The sequence below is a fragment of the Palaemon carinicauda genome, chromosome 8 (assembly GCF_036898095.1).
Source record: "Palaemon carinicauda isolate YSFRI2023 chromosome 8, ASM3689809v2, whole genome shotgun sequence".
NCBI classification, from domain to species: domain Eukaryota; kingdom Metazoa; phylum Arthropoda; class Malacostraca; order Decapoda; family Palaemonidae; genus Palaemon; species Palaemon carinicauda.
This window is the reverse complement of record NC_090732.1, coordinates 138,531,367-138,554,980: the sequence shown is the minus strand read 5'-3', so window position 1 is coordinate 138,554,980 and position 23,614 is coordinate 138,531,367. Positions and strand designations below refer to the sequence as shown.

At 43.6% G+C, this 23,614-nt stretch overlaps 1 protein-coding gene across 4 annotated transcripts in view; it reads left to right on the top strand.

The window, feature by feature from the left end:
• The window catches only part of LOC137645973 (protein bric-a-brac 1-like), a 90,218-nt gene that overhangs the window by 17,868 nt on the left and 48,736 nt on the right, over positions 1-23,614 (top strand). For all 4 annotated transcript variants that reach the window (XM_068379065.1, XM_068379066.1, XM_068379067.1 and 1 more), the window contains exon 3: positions 650-1,258. In XM_068379065.1, the coding sequence (XP_068235166.1) occupies positions 650-1,258 (609 nt within the window). The remainder of the gene's footprint in view (positions 1-649; positions 1,259-23,614) is intronic.

Below are 23,614 nucleotides of genomic sequence, written 5' to 3'. Positions count from 1 at the left end.
ACCTCTATAATAGAAATCCGCGACGCTACCAACCTTGCTATCCGGAGTATACTGTGTATGTATGTATGTATATATTTATATATGTATATACTGTATGTATATATAAATAAATTTCTACCTCATACTTGGGATCGAACGTTAGCCCCTTCTAATGAAAGGCCAGGTCGAAACCAACCATGCCACGGGAGGCCATAAAAGAAATCGGAACCTGACGCTACCCAGCTGTCCGAGGATTTACCTGGCGAGACATCAGTCTCTTATCAGCGAGTTTTACCCGATTTCCCGGCCCACCACGTGACACAATTGGTAGTAATTCATTCAAATTACCCCTAATGAGTCAATATAGATAAATATCAACACAACATCGTGTTCAAATAGAAATAAATTTCTGCCTCGTACTTGGGATCGAACGCTAGCCCCTTCTAATGAAAGGCCATGTCGAAAGCATACTGTATGTGTGTTGAAAACTTTTTTTGTTGTTTTGTATTAGACTATATTTATACAATAAGTATCAAACTTTATTTTTTATGTATTTTTTAAAGATATATAATGTTAAAAGTTTACATAGCAGAGCTTTTATGATAAAAGTTTACATAGCTGAACAATTATAATCCAGATTTGAAATTTAGCTTCTGTTTTCTATTTGCAGGAAGTGTACTGTGATGCCACTATAGCCTGTGATGGAAGATTTTATCCTGTTCACAAATTTGTTCTTTCAACGTGTAGTGACTATTTTGAACAAATGTTTGAAGTGGGTGAACAAAAAAATTTAATGATTGTCTTAACAGACATTGGTTGTGAGGAACTGGAGACACTTCTTGATTACATGTATTTTGGGGAAGTGAATGTATTACAGAGTGATCTCAACTCTTTTATGAAAGCTGCAGAACGCCTGAGAATTAAAGGACTAGCTGAGCCTTCAGAGCCTGAGCACACAATTGATCGTGGTGAGAAAAGAACTAGAAATCAGCATGAAAATAGTCAAGAAATAAGACGGAAAAAAAGGCGTAGTGGTGAAATGTTACTGAATTTAGAACGTCCCCAAAGCATTCCAAATGTGCAAGCAAAAGACAGTCAAGACAAAATTGCTAAAACTTCCAGTGAATCTATCAATAAAGAACTTCCTAATCAAAGAAAAGATCTTGAGAGTTTTCCGGATGTTCCCATTTCCACGCCATTAGAGACAGTGGAGTTAGAATCGGATATTGCTTCAAATATGACTAATAAGGAGTTAATGGTTGAAGCTCAACGTGAAGAGGTAAAGTATTTGTAACTGCTTTCTTAATTGGTTTGAAATATGACCAGTGTTTATATTTAATATTTACAGTACTAGACTTAGTAATTAGGCATGTATAACTGTAATATATCAAGAAATCCATGAGTGGTTACATTCACACTAAAAGTCATATTTGAAATCATCTTATGGAAAGTTTACTTCATCCTTACACTGTGAGGGGAGTTTTTTTGCATATCTTATCAATTGCTCACCAGTGCACAAAATTAGACAGACCTTTTTATTGCTTTCTATTTATCGAAGCTAGTTTCCTTTGCCATGTAACAGATGGTATCCCATTGTTTTGATATATATCCAAGCTGTTGGCCTTAGTCTTGCAACAAATGGTATCCTATTTTTTTAATGTTTTCCTCTAAAATTTATTTTTACTTTTTTCCAGTATTTTGAAGTTTTTTGAATAATTTTTTGTTTATACTATTAGCTTACACCATATTTATTATTATTACTGACTACTTTAAAAGCCATACTTTGTTTTGTTATAATTCAGTATATATGATGTTTATAACAAATTTTCCCTTCATAAAATATTAAATGATTTCTGTTCTCTCATATATCTGCATATTTTCACTGAAAGTACCATCTAATCAAAGTTCTCATTCACACCATTTCTTCTTCATCATCAAAATTATTATGTAACTGGCTTAAATTTGCCATGGGTTGTTTACTGCAGACAGTACTGGAGATTCTTTGCCCCCAGATGCATGGTTCTCTATCTTTTACTCTTCAACTACTCTCCATAGTTAATTCCATTGTTTGCTTTCCTTTTAGCTGCCCATCCTGTTTTACTTCACTTTGCTCTAGTTAACAAACCTTATGAAATTGCAGCGTTGAAATGTCGAAGGTTCCCGTTAAAATTCAAACAGTTATTACTATATATGGTATTTGCCTATGATCTCTGTACTTGGACTTTGTTTCCAGTTACAGCATACCACTTCTCTTCTTTTCTTTTATTGATTAACTGTATAGTTTTCAGATTTCACTTAATTATCTGGCCTCTGAATATGTGAGCATAATCTTGTTAATACTTCATATCCTACTCATCATCAGATTATTTTTTATAAATAGTGGGCATGATAAATCCCAATTACTTTGCAGCCATGTCATGTATTACGATTTTTACTAATCATTAGTAGAATGTTTATTTCTACTGGTTTGCCGAAAGAATTTGAAAATTTTTACAAATTATAATTTATCTTATACAAAACTTCTTTTACAGTCGGTTGGGTAACCCAACTGTATTCTCTAGGGCCTGTCACGGCCCTCCCCCTTTGATGAAGGGATTATCTAAATGGAAGACAGCCTGTGAATAGTGTTTTACAAACGCCCTTGTTAGATATACGACACCAACAAGGTGCTCGCGCGAGGGTTGTAACCTCTGCATTCCATGCTTTTAATTTTCTCTGGTATATTTGGAAGATTTATATCAGAAAAAGTACAAAGAAGGACTTTTTCACCGGGCGTCACAGGTCTCTCCCCAGAAATAGATTTTTCCTTCGTCAAAATCCCTTTTTTGTGTAGTCCTCTTATCTAGTTTCTTCTTCCACTTTACAAACACAATATCCAAGATTACTTTTCTTATCATTATGGTCTCCCATGGTCCATCATTTCAGCATTAGATTATAATTTCCTTGTTTCTATGGGAAACACTACACATTATAATTATTATTATTATTATTATTATTATTATTACTATCCAAGCTACAACCCTAGTTGGAAAAGCAAGATGCTATAAGCCCAGGGACTCCAACAGGGAAAAATAGCCCAATAAGGGAAGGAAATAAGGAAATAAATAAATGGAGAACAAATTAACAATAAATCATTCTAAAATAAGTAACAACGTCAAAACAGACATGTCATATATAAACTATTAACAACATCAAAAACAAATATGTCATAAATAAACTATAAAAAGACTCATGTCCGCCTGGTCAACAAAAAAGCATTTGCTCCAACTTTGAACTTTTGAAGTTCTACTGATTCAACCACCCGATTAGGAAGATCATTCCACAACTTGGTAACAGCTGGAATAAAACTTCTAGAGTACTGCATAGTATTGAGCCTCGTGATGGAGAAGGCCTGGCTGTTAGAATTAACTGCCTGCCTAGTATTACGAACAGGATAGAATTGTCTAGGGAGATCTGAATGTAAAGGATGGTCAGAGTTATGAAAAATCTTATGCAACATGCATAATGAACTAATTGAACGACGGTGCCAGAGATTAATATCTAGATCAGGAATAAGAAATTTAATAGACCGTAAGTTTCTGTCCAACAAATTAGGATGAGAATCAGCAGCTGAAGACCAGACAGGAGAACAATACTCAAAACAAGGTAGAATGAAAGAATTAAAACACTTCTTCAGAATAGATTGATCACCGAAAATCTTGAAAGACTTTCTCAATAAGCCTATTTTTAAATATTTAACTTAGCCAGTGAATATATATTAGCTGCAACTCTGCGGCTCGACAGAAAACACACTCAAAAAACTCGCGAGCGATCGCTATGAAGGTTGCGGGTGTGCCCACCAGCGCCACTATCTGCCAGATACCACTCTTGCATGTAAACAAACCCTTCAATTCTTCTCTGTCGACGTTGACGACAAGACGTATCAATACTCGCTGTAGAACCTGGAGTTTTCTCAACATATTTGGTGAAGTACTTCATTTTGGTTTGAGCTTTCGCAGTGCAGGTGTTTTATCTTCATCTTAAATCTTGAACTCGTTTTTGGATAGATTTAATTTTTGATGACGAGAGAGAGTATGGACTTTCTTTGACTTTTAAATGGCCGATCCTTCCCTTAGACGGAAGTGTGTTTTAGGCTTTTAGCAATTATCTTATCACGTTATAAATTAATTATAGATTTTCCTCTATATATTTTATATCTCAACTGCCTTTATTAGGCCTCTTCGATTAGCTTTCCATTTATAATAAACATCAAAATAAATTTTAATGATTTGTTTATATGCGACCTTTCCTGAGAGTAGGCGGTCCTAACTTGGAAACCGAAGTTAAACAACGTTGAGCCCTTTTCAATCGTAAATAACTTTTACAGAGCTAATGATTTAAAACTTATTAAATGAAATATTTTTAGTAGATATTTTATGATAGTTTTTTTCTTTGAATAGTCTTCGTACTGTTTCAAAGATGAAGTAACGTTTAGTTTATTTATGCTACGCAGTTTGCGCTCTATCGTTACGATAGAGAGAGAGAGTATCACGGTTTCACTTTGCAGAAAGAGTAAATCGATTCTGACGTTTTGTTCTCTTTTCTTTCAAAGCTTAAATGTTTTAAAGTCTATTTTAAAGGAACTTTTAATTGAAAAACCTTTCAGTTTTTTCCTTTGGTCAAATAACCTGTTTATTGACGAAAGGTAAGTGGGCTCTTCTCTTCGGTGCGAAATCAAGAGAGAGAGAGAGATAGAGACGGAGAGAGAGAGAGAGAGGAGAGAGAACGTTCCGATCTTTATCTCGTCCCAAGCGAGTAACTTTGTTCTCGAGTTACTCTCGTCCCTAGTCTCTGTACGGGGAGAAAGGATAAAACTTTTTTAGTTTTTATTCTCGTCCCAAGGCACTGTACGGTGAGAGATTGAAAACGTAGTTTTGAATGAACTAGTGTTTAGTCTCTTCCCCAGCCACTGATTTTTTTTTATCTTAAAATATGTTTACTGTTTTTTGCTGGTATTAATGTGCTTACAATATACGACTGATTTCGCAATTACAACCTTTTGATGAGGGTAGAATTGCGTGCTTCAGGTAGAAATCAGTTTTATTCATACCTAATGTGAATTGTTAAAAAATTTGATTTCAGTGAAATAAGTGCAAAACAGAAAATCGTAGTGATAAAGTGATATTGCGCAAAGTGTTATCAGTGTTGCGACCGAGGGTTCGTCTGTTCATGCCTGTCGTTCGCCTAGTCCGGGACCTCTTGCAAGCTCCCAAGCCCAGGGGAGAAGTAATGTCGTACGACTTATGGGTTCGAGAGGCCTTGATCAGCGAACAGACGTTCCCTCTATGGTATCAGGTGTATCTTACCAAGATCACCCCTACCATAAGGCGAGAGAGACGATTTTCTCCTCGTCATCCGAAGGCTTTTCGCATAAGAAACCGTGGAACAAGGTTTCGAGGCCCTTTAAGCGAAAGTCAGTCCTTTCAGGACAGGTCCAGCGTCCTGGTTTTAACTATTAGGACAGCTCTGACCCTATGCAGTCATCGGAAGACTGCTCGCCGCCTAACAAAAGCGTAACACAGACTCCGAGAGTCTTTTTGTAGGCAAGGTTTTGCAGTCACAGACGTTACCCTCGTCTCTTACCGCAACCATTCCCGTTGATCCTAAATGGGTTGTACGGCAAGACATGCAGAATAAGCTTGCCTCCCTTATGGAAGACTATTCTGCCGATAAGTCCGTTGAGCCTAGCCGTTTATCTCATCGAGATCCTGGCCTTCAGCCACCCTAACGTTCCTTTGTGCGTCCTGTTGACGTTGGCGTAGCCAAGTCACGTCAGTCAGGTTGTTTAGAACCACACTCGATGCGGTCTCGTGTGGATTTTCAGCCACATTTGGACGTTAGGCCACTTGCTGATGCTCCTGTTGACGTTCAGGACGTTCGCCAACAATCGGAGTTGACTTGTTTTGACGCTGAGCGTCAACCTCCGCATTCTAGAGTTGTTTTGACTGCTCAGTCTAGGCGGTCAAAGCAGTCTCGAGTGGACGCTGTGCGTCCTCACGCACCTGTTGTTGTTGACAGTTCACAGACTGTCAAGCAGTTACATGACGTTGCGTCCTGGTCCGCTACTAATGCACCAGTGCGTGTGGACTCTGCTTGTAAAGCATTGCCACCACGGTAGGTCTCTCCCTTGCTTGAGACTCGGCTATTGTCGGACAAGGTTCCTTCAGATGAGGAAGTTGCTGTTCCCCCTCCTACTGATATTCCCTTGAGGACTATGTCAGACGGAGAGGAGCCTAATGCTGCTTAGCCCTCTATGGACTTTAAATAAATCATGCTGATTTTTAAGGATCTTTGTCCGGATCTTTTTGTAACTGCTGCTCCTCGTTAGCCTAAACGTCAGAGCTTACACTAGGCCTAGCTACTTCGAAGCCGTTGTTTTATAAGCTAGTGCTCTCTCGCTCTTCTAAGAGAGCTTTACGTTTGGTAGGCGACTGGTTTATCACCAGGAGGAGTTTGGGGGAGACAGCCTTTGCTTTCCCTTCTTTTAAGCTGGCTTATAGAGCGAGAGTCTGATATGACACGAGAGAAGTTCTCGGCTTGGGAGTTCCTGCCTCTGCCCAGATAGACTTCTCAAACCTCATAGACTCTCCCTGGCGCCTGGCCATGAGACGCTCCAAGATTTTACAGGTCGACTTCAGAGCTATTTTCGAGCCTTTGAAGTTTTGCTGTACAATTATGTCATGCATAAACAAGGCTTTCAGGGATGGCTCCAATGATCTGACAGCCACGTTCTCTGCAGGAACAAGTCCCTCAGGGATGGCTCCAATGATTTGGCAGCCATGTTCACTGCAGGAGTACGTAAGAGGCAAGTGCGCTCAATGTGTTCATTGTCAAGACAAACTTCACGATGAAGTCTACCAGGCTGTCTTGACAGCATTTATGGAAGGCGACTGGATGGTCTCTCTCGACCTTCAGGAGGCATACTTCCACATTCCTATACACCCGGATTCCCAACCGTTTCTGAGGTTTGTTTACAGGAATGTGGGGTACCAGTTTCGAGCCCTGTGCTTTGGCCTCAGTCCTGCGCCTCTCGTGTTTACGAGGCTCATGAGGAATGTGGCAAAATCCCTCCATCTATCGGGGATCCGAGCCTCCCTGTACTTGGACGACTGGCTTCTCAGAGCATCGTCCAGTCTTCGCTGTCTGCAGGATCTACATTGGACGTTGAGTCTGGCCAGGGAGTTGGGACTTTTGGTCAACCTAAAAGTCCCAACTGATCCCATCCCAGATTATTCTATATTTGGGGATGGAGATTCGCAGTCAAGCCCTGCTCGAAGTCCAACTAATGCTGAAACGAAACGTTTATTCAGTCAGGAGTTGGATTCTCGTAGGGACTCTCTCATCCCTGGAACAGTTTGTCTCACTTGGGAGACTACATCTTCTGCCTCTCCGGTTCCATCTAGCCTCTCACTGGAACTAGGACAAGACATTAGAGACGGTATCATTCCCAGTCTCCGAACCAGTAAAGGCATGCCTGAAATGGTGGGACAGCAATATCAGTCTGAGAGAGGGACTATCCCTAGCAGTCAAGAACCCAAACCACGTGTTGTCCTCAGACGCGTCGGATTTGGGTTGGGGTGCGACCCTGGACGGTCGGGAATGCTCGGGTCTGTGGACCTCAAGTCAGAAGAGCATGCACATCAACGGCAAGGAGCTATTAGCATTCCACTTGGCCTTGATGATATTAGAAAGCTTCTTCGAAACTAAGTGGTAGAGGTCAACTCAGACAACACCACTCCTTCACGCTGCTCGAGATCGCAAGGGACCTTCTCATATGGTCAAGAATTCGAGGCATCTCCCTGTTGACGAGATTCATCCAGGGGGACTTGAACGTCTTGGCAGACTGTCTCAGTCGGAGGGGTCAGGTGATACCCACGGAATGGACCCTCCACAAGGACGTGGGCAAGAGTCTTTGGGCTACTTGGGGTCAACCCACCATAGACCTCTTTGCCTCCTCGTTGACCAAAAGGTTACCAATCTATTGCTCTCCAGTCCTAGATACAGAAGCAATCTACATAGACACGTTTCTACTGGATTGGTCTTTTCTGGACTTATATGCATTCCCACCATTCAAGATAGTCAACAAGGTACTGCAGAAGTTCGCCTCTCACGAAGGGACAAGGTTGACGTTGGTTGCTACCCTCTGGCCCGCGAGAGAGTGGTGCACCGAGGTACTTCAATGGCTGGTAGACTTTCCAAGAAGTCTTCCTCTAACGGTAGATCTGTTACGTCAGCCCCACGTAAAGAATGTCCATCAAAGCCTCCCCGCTCTTCGTCTGACTTCCTTCAGACTATCGAAAGACTCTCAAGAGCTAGAGGCTTTTCGAAGGAGGCAGCCAGTGCGATTGCAAGAGCTAGGAGAGCTTCTACCATTAGAGTATACCAGTCGAAGTGGGAAGTCTTTCGAGACTGGTGCAAGTCAGCATCTGTGTCCTCGTCCAGTACCTCTGTAGCCCAAATCGCAGATTTTCTTTTACATCTGAGAAAGGTTCACTCCCTTTCAGCTCCCACGATTAAGGGCTACAGGAGCATGTTGGCTTCGGTCTTTCGACATAGAGGCTTAGATCTTTCCAACAATAAAGATCTCCAAGATCTCCTTAAGTCTTTCGAGACCTCTAAGGAACTTCGTTTGGCAACTCCTGGATGGAACTTAGACGTGGTCCTAAGGTTCCTCATGTCAGACAGGTTTGAGCCATTACATTCAGCCTCCCTGAAGGATCTCACCCTCAAGACACTTTTCCTAGTGTGCTTGGCTTCGGCTAAAAGGGTCAGTGAACTTCATGCCTTCAGTAAGAACATCGGCTTTTCTACATAAAAAAGCCACTTGTTCACTTCAACTTGGTTTCCTGGCCAAAAATGAACTGCCTTCTCGTCCTTGGCCTAAATCTTTTGATATTCCTTGCTTATCAGAGATCGTAGGCAACGAACTGGAAAGAGTATTATGTCCTGTTAGAGCTCTTAAGTTCGATTTAGCTCGTACTAAGTCATTACGAGGGAAATCTGAGGCATTATGGTGCTCAGTTAAGAAACCTTCATTGCCTATGTCAAAGAATGCTTTGTCATATTTTATCAGATTTTTTTAATACGAGAAGCTCATTCTCACTTGAATGAGAAAGACCGATGTTTGCTTAAGGTTAAGACTCACGAAGTTAGAGATATAGCAACCTCCGTGGCCTTCAAGCAAAATAAATCTCTGCCAAGTATTATGGACGCGACTTTTTGGAGAAGCAAGTCAGTGTTCGCGTCATTTTACTTAAAAGATGTCCAGACTCTTTACGAGGACTGCTACACACTGGGTCCATTCGTTCAGCGAGTGCAGTAGTGGGTGAGGGTTCTACCACTACATTACCCTAATTCCAATATCCTTTTTAATCTGTCTCTTGAAATGTTTTTAATATTGTTTTTTTGGGTTGTACGGAAGGCTAAGAAGCCTTTCGCCTCCTGATTGATTTGGCGGGTGGTCAAAGTCATTTCTTGAGAGCGCCCAGATTAAGGGTTTGATGAGGTCCTGTTATATGGGTTGCAGCCCTTAATACTTCAGCTCCTGGGAGTCTTTCAGCATCCTAAGAGGATCGCTGGGCTTCGTGAGGAAGACAGACTTATAAGGCAGAGTAATCGTCTAAGTCAACTTCCTTACCAGGTACCTATATATTTTGGTTTTGTTATATTGATAACTGTCAAAAACTCTTAGCTTATATGCTGTAAACTTAATTAACTCTGGTCTCTACCCACCGCCTTCGGTGTGAATCAGCTATTATATATTCACCGGCTAAGTTAAATATTTAAAAATGATATTTTAATTATAAAATAAATTTTTGAATATACTTACCCGGTGAATATATAAATTAAAGGCCCTCCCTTCCTCCCCAATAGAGACGCAGCGGGACGAGAAGAATTGAAGGGTTTGTTTACATGCAAGAGTGGTATCTGGCAGATAGTGGCGCTGGTGGGCACACCCGCAACCTTCATAGCGATCGCTCGCGAGTTTTTTTAGTGTGTTTTCTGTCGAGCCGCAGAGTTGCAGCTATTATATATTCACCGGGTAAGTATATTCAAAAATTTATTTTATAATTAAAATATCATTTTTTGTGCAATTGAAGAAGACACAGACCTTATATGTTTCTCAAAAGTAAATTTACTGTCGAGAATCACACCTAAAATTTTAAAGAGTCATACTTATTTAAAGAAACATTATCAATACTGAGATCCGGATGTTGAGGAACCACCGTCCTTGACCTACTTACAATCATACTTTGAGTTTTGTTAGGATTCAACTTCATACCCCATAATTTGCACCATGCACTAATTCTAGCTAAATCTCTATTAAGGGATTCACCAACCCTAGATCTACATTCAGGGGATGGAATTGATGCAAAGAGTAGCATCATCTGCATATGCAACAAGCTTGTTTTCTAGGCCAAACCACATGTCATGTGTATATAGTATGAAAAGTAATGGGCCAAGAACACTACCCTGGTATTAAAGGTTTCCTTCAACATTCCAGTAACCATTCTGTCCTCAGGTTAATTGCTCTGCTTTTAAATATGTCCGTTCCCTTTTGTCTTATCCTATCTAGATATCTAGCTTCTTTACCTAACCCAGGTTTTTTTTCTTTATTTTAAAATTATGATTTAAAAACTCTGAGGGACCAGATATGTAACTACAGTATATGTAACTCAGAGGTGGTGTTAATGTACCTATGGCATAATAACACGAATATTAGATGATCACTAATATTTACCTTAAAATTTTGTGCTAATCACACCCATATCTTCTCTCAAGTTCTTCTCTCATAAAGTACTGTAGCATCATCACTTGCTCATTGAATCTTTCCAGTGCCTTCTACAATTTAATTGTTTGTCTTGATACTTGGGCCATTGCTTTCTCAAGATCCATAAGTACAAGTAAAACCCTTTTCCATTTTGCATTGTATATCTCTTGTGGAGGTGTTATAATAAAAATAATTTCTGGCTGATTTCCCTTCTAGAGAGCCAAACTATAATTTTTTTCATTTTAGACTTTTTCCATCCTCCATTCCTTTCTTTATTTCCTTAATGTACTCCAACTTTCACAGTATAACATTTGAATAATTTTACCTTGTCATCTTACTTGTAATCATCATGCTAAAATGATCAAAGCCACCATCTTCCTGACCTCTAATTGAAAAATAGAAATATGTTTTCTCTTTCTCACTCTGTTCTGTCATGGAAGGAACATCAACCACCTAGATAGTTGTAACCAGCCCTTCACATGACCATTGCTAAGTACACTATGTGGACCAGACTCTCCAGCTCGACTTAATTTAGCATTTTGAAAATATTGGTTATTTGGTGGTATAATTTAAGAGGAGTAACAGGTATATCTTTATCTGGTTTTAAGATATGGGTATGTGCCAGTTTGTTTATAAAAACATACAGCAAAATTGGTCAATTGTTCTGACGCGATATACAAAACTCGTAATCATTTAATATAGGAATTCGCTTCAGCGCAGCTGAAAACGGCCAAAGAGAAAGAAAACCAGGCAGTTGTGCTGAATGGTTGGCTGGCGGTATGGGGAGGAGCTTAGCTCCCTCACCCCCCCACCCCCACTGCCAGCCCGCTTTCCTCATTCATTCGCTTCGGCTCAACGTGGATGGTTGTGCTACACTCCGCTCTCTACGCTGCAGCCCTTTGCCTTCTCTTGTGCTTGTGTACTAGAGATTGTGTGCTTGTTATGGAGGAGAAAGTTACTCGTAAGATGCGATGTTGTGTAGGCTGTGGCAGGCTCTGCAGTATGTGGCTTTTGTCACCTTCTGTAGACCGGCACACGCTCTTCCCAACATGCAGGGGAAAACTTTGCTCTCAAGGTTCTCCCTACCGTGAGTGTGAATCCTGGCTGCCCTTGCAGTGGCAAGCTTTCAAGAATCGACGAAAATATTGCCGGACCCCTAAAGCTGCTTCTGCTTCGGAGAGCTCACCTCTTTCGAAGAAGAAGGGGGAGTCGTTGGTAAGTTTGTCGTCTCAAGAGACTGCCATAGCGAAGTCTGCTCACACCTTCTCTGAGTCTGAGTAGGGTGTGAGTATGATTTTGGGAAGCTCGGATTCACAGCCTGTCAGGGATTTCTCGGGTTTTGCCTGGGGAGCTGGTGATCTTAGTGCTCCTGCTATTTCGGCGATCTCATGGGACACCCCACAGATTGTTAGACTGTCTGATACCGATGACACGTTACCTGGTAAGATGGGGGAACTTTGGGCGTCTCTGGGGGTAAGCCTGACTTTGATTTGTTAATACGCTGGCGGACGAGCTTGAACAACGTCATTTGAATGATCCGATTGTTGATGAACACATGAATGTAAATGATTTTTTAATTTTATTGACTCCCATGTTTCCTGATGCCCCTGTTGTTGTTGACCATGTACTTGATAAAGTGTTTGTTCCTGGCCAAATGCAAACTTTTTCCAAGGGTAAAATACAGCAACTGCAGGACTCCCTCTTAAAACAAGGGAGAGTAATGTTTTAAACACTGGCAAACCCTTTACAGCTTCAACCGCAGGTCAGATAAAATTAAAATCTGCCAAAACATCCTCCTGATACAAGATGTTTTTCAGGTTCACCACGTTCACTGACCACGGCTCTTCCTACGGACATGGCTAAGGTTGTTCATCCTCATCCAATGTCGTCTGCTGTTGCCTCTACCACCGTTCCAGGTACCTCGAAGGGGGCACAAGAAGAGGAAGCGTGGGTGGTATTTCTCTTCTAGTTGCTCATCCTCTGTCTCCTCCTCTTTGTTTTCATCTTCTGACTCTGACTCTTCTCCCCTAAGGAGAAAGAGTAAGGGGAAGAAGAGGAAAGCGAAGAAGGCCAGGAATACCAGTCGCAGTCGAAGGGACATGGCGCCCCGAGACACCTCTTCTCCTCCGGAGGATGAGGGCGACACGAGAGATTCTTGTGTTCCCCGTGCTCATGGGATTGTTCACGGCGAATTTCACGCAGGGCCTCCATGCAAGACTACCGCGCTCGAGGGCCAAAATATCGTCTCCCAGAGCATGGTGACGGGGTCCTCGGGCCCCCCGAGCCGCTGTTCAGATTTGAATTGATCTGCTTTTGAGCAGGGAAATGAGAGTCCCCGGCTTTGGCATGAGAAATCACAGCTGTGGTCTCTCGTGAAGAATCCGCAGTACGCATAACTACCTCCACGGGGACAGACTCCATGATTCGTGTGACGCTTGAGCAGGGAGCAGGCCCAGACAGTCACGCACTCGACCCACATGACTCGGGCCTGGCATGGAGCCACCTCACGGCTCGGCCCGCGATATGGGGGCTGGTCGTGCCCGACCAGGGTAGCTCTCACGCATACCAGCCGTGCGAGGTGCAGCCAACCCCCATGCTTTCTGGCAGTGTAACAGGTAAGGCCGCGCACACCACTCGCGTGACTAACCTGTCTACACCTCCTGGTGTGAGCACTGCAGTTCCCAGCAACCCTGCTTACGCTCGAGCTCCTTTGGGAGCTTCGTGGGGCTCGCAGCGGCCAGTCACGCACTCTGTCGCATTGGGGATCTCAATGTATTCTGTCGGGGATGAACCCTGGGTCCTTCCTCGACTCCTGAATGTACGCCTGGTTCGGTCTTAGGACCAGAGCGAGCGTATTCGTGGGGGATGTCATCATCCGTGTAGCATGTCGCTTCCCCTACACCTACAGATGTAGCGGGACTGAGGGATCAGCCACCTCCACAACCTTCACCTGCCGTGGAGACGGAAGATCCCGAGGTGGAGTCGCTGTTCGTATAGGTAATTAACCTCATGCATGAGATTAATGGCATCAGGGCTCCTCCTATGGTAGTGTCTGAGGATTAGTGTACAGCCTTGTAGATCCTATGGGGAGCTCTTCAAGGCAGTTCATGGCCCATCACACTACCCTGGTTGAGACAGGCTGCTCTAGCATTGGACCAAGTGAGTGACCAGATTGCAGGACCTGGTGACTCGCTTAGGAGCCAAGGTTCGAACAAGCTTCTCCCTCAACCACTCCAGCGACAGAAGAGGTACTACGTCGCAGTCTTCTGTGCCTTGTTCTCTCCCTTTCGACCCCGCGGTCGGAGCGCTTGCTTGGGGTTCCTTGGTCGAGAGTTTGAAATCTCCGAGTGTCTCCTTGGCCTCTGAGATTTAAACTATGGAGTCCATCTCTGTAGCTGCTCTCCAGGCTGCTTCGTGGCTCGACCACTGGTGTGGTACGGCCACAGTGTTCGCGCGGGACACCAAGCTCGCTACCCCCAAACTCATGGAGGAGTACAGGAACCTGGCTTTGTCTGGTGGGAAAGCTGTTGCTTTTCTCTTGGACCAGCTTGCTACCCAATATGCCAATCTGATCCTCAAAAAGCGTGAGGCAGTAGCCGCTCGTTTGGCGAGACAGATTAGCTCAGGAGAGGCTCTGGCTCTCAGGAACGCTCCTATTAGAGCTGCAACTTCTCTCTTTCCACCAGAGGAAGTTCGGGCCACGCGGGATAAATGGCGCCCCGACTCGGAGGACTCCATTATCCACCGGGAGCAGGCTGCGAGTTTCAAGGGACCTGGTCCCGCGAAACTGTCCGTGGCCAGGCCGAGTAAGGGCAACCCCACGGGAAGTAGCAAGGGTACCGCTGTCGTGCTCATGCTGCTCCTATGCAGCCAAGACCTGCTCCTGCTCAGAAGAGTTCTGCTCCCAAACAGACCTTTCAGCCTCCCTTGGGAGCTCTTCCACGTCGTGGAAAGAACAGGGGCAAGCGAGGGAAAGGGAAACGCTGAGCTTGGCTTTCCCCTTCCCATGCTGCCGAAGATAGGGGGTTGCCTATCGCGCCATTGGGCGATGTGGCAGCACCTCGGGGCCGAGGAATGGGTAGTGTTGACCCTTCGCGAAAGGTATAAGCTTTCATTCGTGCTTCATCGGCCCCCCCTATCCTCCACTCCAATAGCGTTCCACACATACGCTCCAACATCTCCAAAGGCTTTAGCCTTAGAGGCGAAGGTCCAGGAAATGTTGGAGAAGGATGCGCTAGAAGTCTTGCACGATCAGTCACTAGGGTTCTACTGTCGTCGCTTCCTTGTCGAGAAGGCGTGAGGAGGTTGGAGACCGATCATCGACCTTTCGACATTGAACAAGTTTGTTCAGCAAACTGTGTTCAAGATGCTAACAGTTCGTACTGTGCTGTTAGCCATCAGGCAGTACGACTTCATGCTTTCGATAGACTTGAAGGACGCCTACTTTCAAGTACCAGTTCATGGGTCGTCTTGAAAGTACCTCCGATTCGCCTTCCAGGGTACGGTGTACCAGTTCAAAGTCCTGTGCTTCGGAGGGGCATCTGCCTAGTGATGTACCTCGACGACTGGCTGATTCTCACTCCCTCGCAGGAGCAGTTGATTCAGGACTGAGACTCGCTTCTGGCAGTTTGTCGCGATCTGGGGATCGTGGTGAACCACGAGAAGTCGAACCTCATTCCCAAGCAGAAGGGGAAATATCTAAGAATGCTGATAGACTCGGTAACAGCTCGCGTTCTTCGCTCGAAAGAATGGATCAGTAGACTCGGAGAGGTTGCGCAGCCATTCCTGTCGCAGGAACAACTTCCATCCCTCCAGTGGCAAGCTCTTCTAGGTCACCTCTCCTCGCTGGAGAAGATCGTTCCTTTCGGCTGGATCCATCCCCGCTCTCTTCAGTGGTGTCTGGAGGAGCAGTGGTCGGCAGCCACCGATTCTCCCTCCTGTTCGGTTCTCATGGAACGTGAGGTAAGGGAGGATCTCCTTTGGTGGCTAAACGAGGAGAACCTCATAAGAGGATTTCTCATAAACCCTACTCCACCTCAGTTCCGTCTGTTCACAGACGCATCCACGGAAGGTTGGGGTGCACACCTGGACGACCTAGTAGTGTCAGGTGTGGTCGAAAGAGGAGAAACGCCTGCACATCAACGTGCTGGAAATGATGGTAGTCTCGAGAGCACTCATTCATTTCCAGGCCAGTTTGAGAGAGCACTCTGTAGTGCTGATGAGCGACAATACGTCCGTGGTCGCGTAAGACAACAAGCAAGGGGGCACGCTCTCACGTCCCTTGCAGCAACAGTTGACCAGGCGGGTGTTTCTGTTGGCAGAGAGTCAACACATAACCTTGTCAGCCAGGTATATTCCAGGTAAGAGAAATGTTCTGACAGACGCCCTAAGTCGTAGAGACCAGGTAATAGAGGATGAATGGTCTCTTCGCCCTTGGCTAGCGAGTCGAGTACTCGACCTCTGGGAAGAACCATGCATCGACATATTCGCAACACTGCACAATGCCAAGCTTCCCGTGTTTTGCTCTTCAGTACCAGATCCTGCGGCTGTGTTCAAGGACGCACTTCAACATCCTTGGGATCGACTGGATTGCTACGCATTTCGCCCTTTTGCTTGCTTCGCGCAGTCCTGTCCCAGGTCCCCAGGACTCAGGATGACTCTCATTGCTCCGCTATGGCCACACATGGAGTGGTTTCCCGATATGTTGTTACTCTTGGTTGAGGTACCGAGAGAGCTACCACACTGGCCCAATCTCCTTCGGCTACCCTTGTCGAACAGGTACCACCAGGCGGTGCAGACTTCACACGTGGAGATTATCCAGCATCTCCTCAGAACGCAAGGCTTTTCGCGACTCGCTGCGAGAAAGATGTCAGGGTACCTTAGAAGATCCTCCTCCTCAGTCTACCAGGGGAAGTGGTTGGTCTTCTGTGGTTGGTGTAGTGGAAGGGGTATCTCTCCAGTCAGAGCCTCTCTGACTCGGATCGCAGACTTTCTAGTCTTTCTTCGCAGAGATAAGCGCCTTTCTGTTTTTGCCATTAAAGGGTACAGGTCTGCCCTTGCAATGGTGTTCCGTCTGAAAGTCATAGATATCTCCAATGCCCTGGACATTTCTATGCTCATTAAGAACTTCGAACAGTCGTGTCCCCCGAGGGAACTTCGAGTTCCCCAGTGGGATGTCACTCTAGTTCTCGGGTCTCTTACCGCCAGCCAACCATTCAGCACAAGTGCCTGGTTTTCTCTCTTTGGCTGTTTTCAGCTGCGCTGAAGCGAATTTCTATATCAAATGATTACGGGTTTGTATAGCTAGGAAAAATACAATTTAGGATAAATTGTCATGTTGATACTACAAGAGTTGGTAAGAAGTGGAAACCCCACCCATTTCGCTGACACTGTCTGCGACACCTTTGGTATTAGTATGCAGACTGTTTGCCGAAAGGCAGTTGGTGGAAAGCCAACTTGTCGAAAACAATTACCGCCAGCCAACCATTCAGCACAAGTGCCTGGTTTTCTCTCTTTGGCTGTTTTCAGCTGCGCTGAAGCGAATTCCTATATTAAATGATTACGGGTTTGTATAGCTAGGAAAAATACAATTTAGGATAAATTGTCATGTTGATACTACAAGAGTTGGTAAGAAGTGGAAACCCCACCCATTTCTCTGACACTGTCTGCGACACCTTTGGTATTAGTATGCAGACTGTTTGCCGAAAGACAGTTGGTGGAAAGCTAACTTGTCGAAAACAATTACCGCCAGCCAACCATTCAGCACAAGTGCCTGGTTTTCTCTCTTTGGCTGTTTTCAGCTGCGCTGAAGCGAATTCCTATATTAAATGATTACGGGTTTGTATAGCTAGGAAAAATACAATTTATGATAAATTGTCATGTTGATACTACAAGAGTTGGTAAGAAGTGGAAACCCCACCCATTTCTCTGACACTGTCTGCGACACCTTTGGTATTAGTATGCAGACTGTTTGCCGAAAGACAGTTGGTGGAAAGCTAACTTGTCGAAAACAATTACCACCAGCCAACCATTCAGCACAAGTGCCTGGTTTTCTCTCTTTGGCTGTTTTCAGCTGCGCTGAAGCGAATTCCTATATTAAATGATTACGGGTTTGTATAGCTAGGAAAAATACAATTTAGGATAAATTGTCATGTTGATACTACAAGAGTTGGTAAGAAGTGGAAACCCCACCCATTTCTCTGACACTGTCTTCAACACCTTTGGTATTAGTATGCAGACTGTTTGCCGAAAGACAATTGGTGGAAAGCCAACTCGTCGAAAACAATTACTGTAGTCAATAAAACAACTGGTCGAACTGACAATTAGCATAACGACAATTCGTTGAAAAAATGAAATAATATAATGAAAAAAGTTTTAAAAAACTATAAAATTTTAGAAATAAGCAATTGGAAAGGAAATTTTCCTTTAATATTTCTTTTATTTTGATAATACAAAGAAAAAAATGTGAAAAAAAATAATTATTCTGGGACAATAAGAAATCTGAAATCTTAATACTTTAATCAAAGTTAAATAAAAGCAATTTAAGTAATCTTATAAATTATGTCACTGTTTTTTTAGGAAATTTAAGCCTTCATTTTTCTTGTAATTACGTATAAGTATTTTCAAACTTATTTACTGATCATAATTTTGTTGTTTCTAGAGATTTCATTACTCAGTTGTTCCTTTCGAATTTTTCTAAGTAATTTTGGAATGTTCTGAAAATGTTTATTAAAAACATTGTGCCATCCTTCTAAAAAGAAAGATAAAAATAAGTATACATGGGTAAGAGTGGCAAATGGAAGAGTAGTAGAAAGGGCATTAATGGATTATGTGTTGATAACGAAAAGAATGTTTGGAAGATTGAAAGACGTGCACAAATGTTTAGGGGTATGGCTAACGGTATGTCTGATCATTTTTTGGTGGAAGGAAAATTAGTTGTAGCAAAAGAGTGGGGGAATAGAGTAGGTGGATGTAAAAGGGAGCTAGTGAGGGTTGAAGAGCTAATAAAACCGGGGGTAAAAAGTAAATATCAGGAAAGGTTGAAAATGGCATATGACGAGGTGAGAGTAAGAGAAACTGGTAATTTAGAGGAGGAGTGGAAGTTAGCAAAAGAAAATTTTGTTGGGATTGCAAGTAATGTATGTGGCAAGAAGGTCGTAGGAGGCAGCATGAGGAAGGGCAGTGAATGGTGGAATGAAGGAGTGAAGGTAAAAGTGGAAGAGAAAAAGAGTGCTTTTGAAGAATGGCTGCTGAGTAATAGTATAGAGAAGTATGTAAAATATAGAGAGAAAAAGGTGGAAGTAAAGCGCAAGGTACGTGAGGCAAAGAGGGCAGCTGACCTGAGGTGGGGTCAGGGACTGGGTCAGTCATATGAAGAGAATAAGAAGAAGTTTTGGAAAGAAGTGAAGAGAGTAAGGAAGGCCGGCGCAAGAATTGAAGAGACAGTGAAAGATGGAAATGGAAGGTTGTTAAAAGGAGAGGAGGCAAGGAAAAGGTGGGCGGAATATTTTGAAAGTTTGCTGAATGTTGAGGATGATAGGGAGGCAGATATAATTGCTGTTCCAGGTGTTGAGGTGCCAGTGATGGGAGATGAGAATGAGAGAGAGATTACAATAGAGGAAGTGAGGAGAGCACTAGATGAAACGAGAGTAGGAAAAGAATCTGGTATGGATGGTGTGAAAGCTGAGATGTTGAAGGAAGGGGGTGTGACTGTACTTGAATGGTTGGTGAGATTGTTTAATGTGTGTTTTGTGTTGTCAATGGTACCAGTAGATTGGGTCTGTGCATGTATTGTACCACTATATAAGGGTAAGGGAGATGTGCATGAGTGTTGTAATTCAAGAGGTATTAGTTTGTTGAGTGTAGTTGGAAAAGTGTATGGTAGAGTACTGATTAATAGGATTAAGGATAAAACAGAAAATGCAATCTTGGAAGTACAGGGTGGTTTTAGAAGAGGTAGGGGTTGTATGAATCAGATTTTTACAGTTAGGCAGATATGCGAGAAATATTTAGCAAAAGGTAAGGAGGTGTATGTTGCGTTTATGGATCTGGAGAAAGCATATGATAGAGTTGATAGGGAAGCAATGTGGAATGTGATGAGGTTATATGGAGTTGGTGGAAGGTTGTTGCAAGCAGTGAAAAGTTTCTACAAAGGTAGTAAAGCATGTGTTAGAATAGGAAATGAAGTGAGCGATTGGTTTCCGGTGAGAGTGGGGCTGAGACAGGGATGTGTGATGTCGCCGTGGTTGTTTAACTTGTATGTTGATGGAGTGGTGAGAGAGGTGAATGCTCGAGTGCTTGGACGAGGATTAAAACTGGTAGGCGAGAATGATCATGAATGGGAGGTAAATCAGTTGTTGTTTGCGGATGATACGGTACTGGTAGCAGACACAGAAGAGAAGCTTGACCGACTAGTGACAGAATTTGGAAGGGTGTGTGAGAGAAGGAAGTTGAGAGTTAATGTGGGTAAGAGTAAGGTTATGAGATGTACGAGAAGTGAAGGTGGTGCAAGGTTGAATGTCATGTTGAATGGAGAGTTACTTGAGGAGGTGGATCAGTTTAAGTACTTGGGGTCTGTTGTTGCAGCAAATGGTGGAGTGGAAGCAGATGTACGTCAGAGAGTCAATGAAGGTTGCAAAGTGTTGGGGGCAGTTAAGGGAGTAGTAAAAAATAGAGGGTTGGGCATGAATGTAAAGAGAGTTCTATATGAGAAAGTGATTGTACCAACTGTGATGTATGGATCGGAGTTGTGGGGAATGAAAGTGATGGAGAGACAGAAATTGAATGTGTTTGAGATGAAGTGTCTAAGGAGTATGGCTGGTGTATCTCGAGTTGATAGGGTTAGGAACGAAGTGGTGAGGGAGAGAATGGGTGTAAGAAATGAGTTAGCGGCTAGAGTGGATATGAATGTGTTGAGGTGGTTTGGCCATGTTGAGAGAATGGAAAATGGCTGTCTGCTAAAGAAGGTGATGAATGCAAGAGTTGATGGGAGAAGTACAAGAGGAAGGCCAAGGTTTGGGTGGATGGATGGTGTGAAGAAAGCTCTGGGTGATAGGAGGATAGATGTGAGAGAGGCAAGAGAGCGTGCTAGAAATAGGAATGAATGGCGAGCGATTGTGACGCAGTTCCGGTAGGCCCTGCTGCTTCCTCCAGTGCCTTAGATGACCGCGGAGGTAGCAGCAGTAGGGGACTCAGCAGTATGAAGCTTCATCTGTGGTGGAAATGTGGGAGGTTGGGCTGTGGCACCCTAGCAGTACCAGCTGAACTCGGCTGAGTCCCTGGTTAGGCTGGAGGAACATAGAGAGTAGAGGTCCCCTTTTTTGTTTTTGTTTCTTGTTGATGTCGGCTACCCCCCAAAATTGGGGGAAGTGCCTTTGGTATATGTATGTATGTATGTAAGATGTCTTACACTCTATATACTGTACTTTAAATTGACCATATATCTCTATCAAAAGTTGGTCTTCTTCATATGCCTCTGAGTCATGCCCGTTGTTTTATTTGTTCAATTGCTTTCAAAGCCGCATTACGTGAGTGCTGAGAAGGCTGATCATCATCACATTATCAATCGAGTGAAAATTATATTTTTTATTCCATCTTAAAATACTCTTTATGGCAATTGTAACTTTAGAGTTTAGAAATTTTACCTATGGTTTTTCAATAACCCTTTTCGACCAAGTTTCCTGTCCACTAAAAGTCAGTTCGACTAATTGTCTTTTCGACCAGTTATCAGTCGACCAACTGTCTTTAGGTGAGTGAGTATTGTAGTTTTAGTGGAGACTTATGGGGATAAACGTAGTTTCACAATTTTATTATTCAAATCTTTATCATTCCGGTCAACCCTCGATATTCGTGGATTTTATTTTTGTGGATTCGGCCATTCATGATACAGACAACCGTGTAAACTATTAAATAAAAATTCACCCATTTGCATACTTCCAGATCCTAATTCATCCGTCTTCAAGCAAGTATCTGAGATTTAATCTGGACAACAAGAAATACCAGTTGAAGGTTCTGTGCTTTGGTCTTTCCACAGCACCCCAGGTCTTCACGAGAGTGTTCACCCATGTGTCATCCTGGGCGCACAGGTTCGGCTTCTGCTTCCTTCGTTATCTGGACGACTGGCTTATCCTTGCAGACTCGGTGGCAATTTTTCTTCAGCACCGAGACAAACTTCTAGGGCTATGTCAAGAACTGGGGATCATGGTAAACCTCAAGAAGTCATCCCTGCTTCCCACTCAACGACTGGTATACCTGGGAATGATCATAGACACCATTTTGCATAAAGCTTTCCCATCAGATGACAGGGTAGTGAGGCTGAGGAAGGTCACAAGACCATTCCTCAGATGAGAAGAACTCTGAGCTCAGAGGTGGTTATGTCTCCTCGGGCACCTATTATCTCTGGCCTGTCTAGTTCCCAACAGCCGCCTCAGGATACGATCCCTCCAGTAGCGGCTAAAGTCCAACTGGAATCAGGCCGCCTATCCTGTCTTGCAGTAGAAATAATGAGATTGGCGGAAGTCCACTCGTCCCTATCAGCTCGCTTCATTCCCGGCAAAAGGAATGTGCTCGTGGACAACCTGAGCAGAATGACTCAGATAGTGGGTTCCCAGTGGTCTTTAGATCATCAGTAGCCTACAAAATCCTTACTTAGTGGGGTTACCCGAGGGTGGATCTGTTCGCAACAACCTTGAATTTCAGGTTCCTGTTGTACTGCTCCCCAATTCCGGACCCCAAGGCTCTCTGGCAAGATGCATTCCAAAAACTGTGGGACAGCATTGATGTTTACGCCTTTCCCCTGTTCTGTCTGATGAGAGAAGTACTCAACAAGGCCAGAACATAGGTCAATCTTTCAATGATTCTCATAGCTCCGCTATGGCATCATGCAGATTGGTGACCAGACCTTCTGCAACCCCTGTAGGAGCTTCCAAGAGAACTTCCTCCGCAACACGATCTGCTTAGACAGCCACATGTCAACATCTACCACAAAGCCCTAGCTTCGCTATGACTTCACACCTGGAGACAATCCAGCATCTCCTCACTCAGAAAGGATTTTCGCAACAAGTTGCGAAAAAGATGTCTGGACATCTGCAAAGATCGTCAGCCTCAGTCTACCAGGCGAAGTGGAATGTCTTTTGTGGTTGGTGTCATAGAATGGGTATTTCTCTACTTGATGCCACTATTCCAGCAATAGCAGAGTTCTTCATGTATCAGTGGGAGGAAATGCTTCTCTCAGTTTTGGAAGTAAAAGGCTATTGCTCAGCCTTGAGTCTTACCTCTAATCTGAAAGGAATAGACATTTTTTCGTCGCTGGAACTTTCCCTCCTCATAAGGAGTTATGAACTTAACTGTACTCAGTCAGAAATGAGACATCCTCCTTGGAACGTGGTTCGGGTTCTTAGGTTCCTGAAGGGTCCTCCCTACGAACAATTATGCCAGGCAACAGATTGCCACTTCACGTTGAAGTTGGTGTTCCTACTCGCTTTGGCTTCAGCCAAAAGAGTCGGCGAACTTCACGGTCTCTCGTATGACATCACCCATTCAAGGGGATGGGGAGAGGTAAGCTTTAGCTTCGTTCCAGAGTTTTGTAGACAAGACTCAAAATCGGGGGGTACTGGATTCTAGATTCTATTCTTTCAGGATTACGATTCTCCATTCTGTAACCGACAACCCTGATTATCTGTTACTGTACCCAGTGAGGAGTTTGAGGCTCTACCTCAAAAGAACAGCAGCAGCTCGTCCCAGAGTGCCATGGCTTTTTGTCAGCACAGGGAGGGCTAAGAGGAGGATCGCTAAAAACACCATTTCTGCTTGGATTTGCAAGGTCAT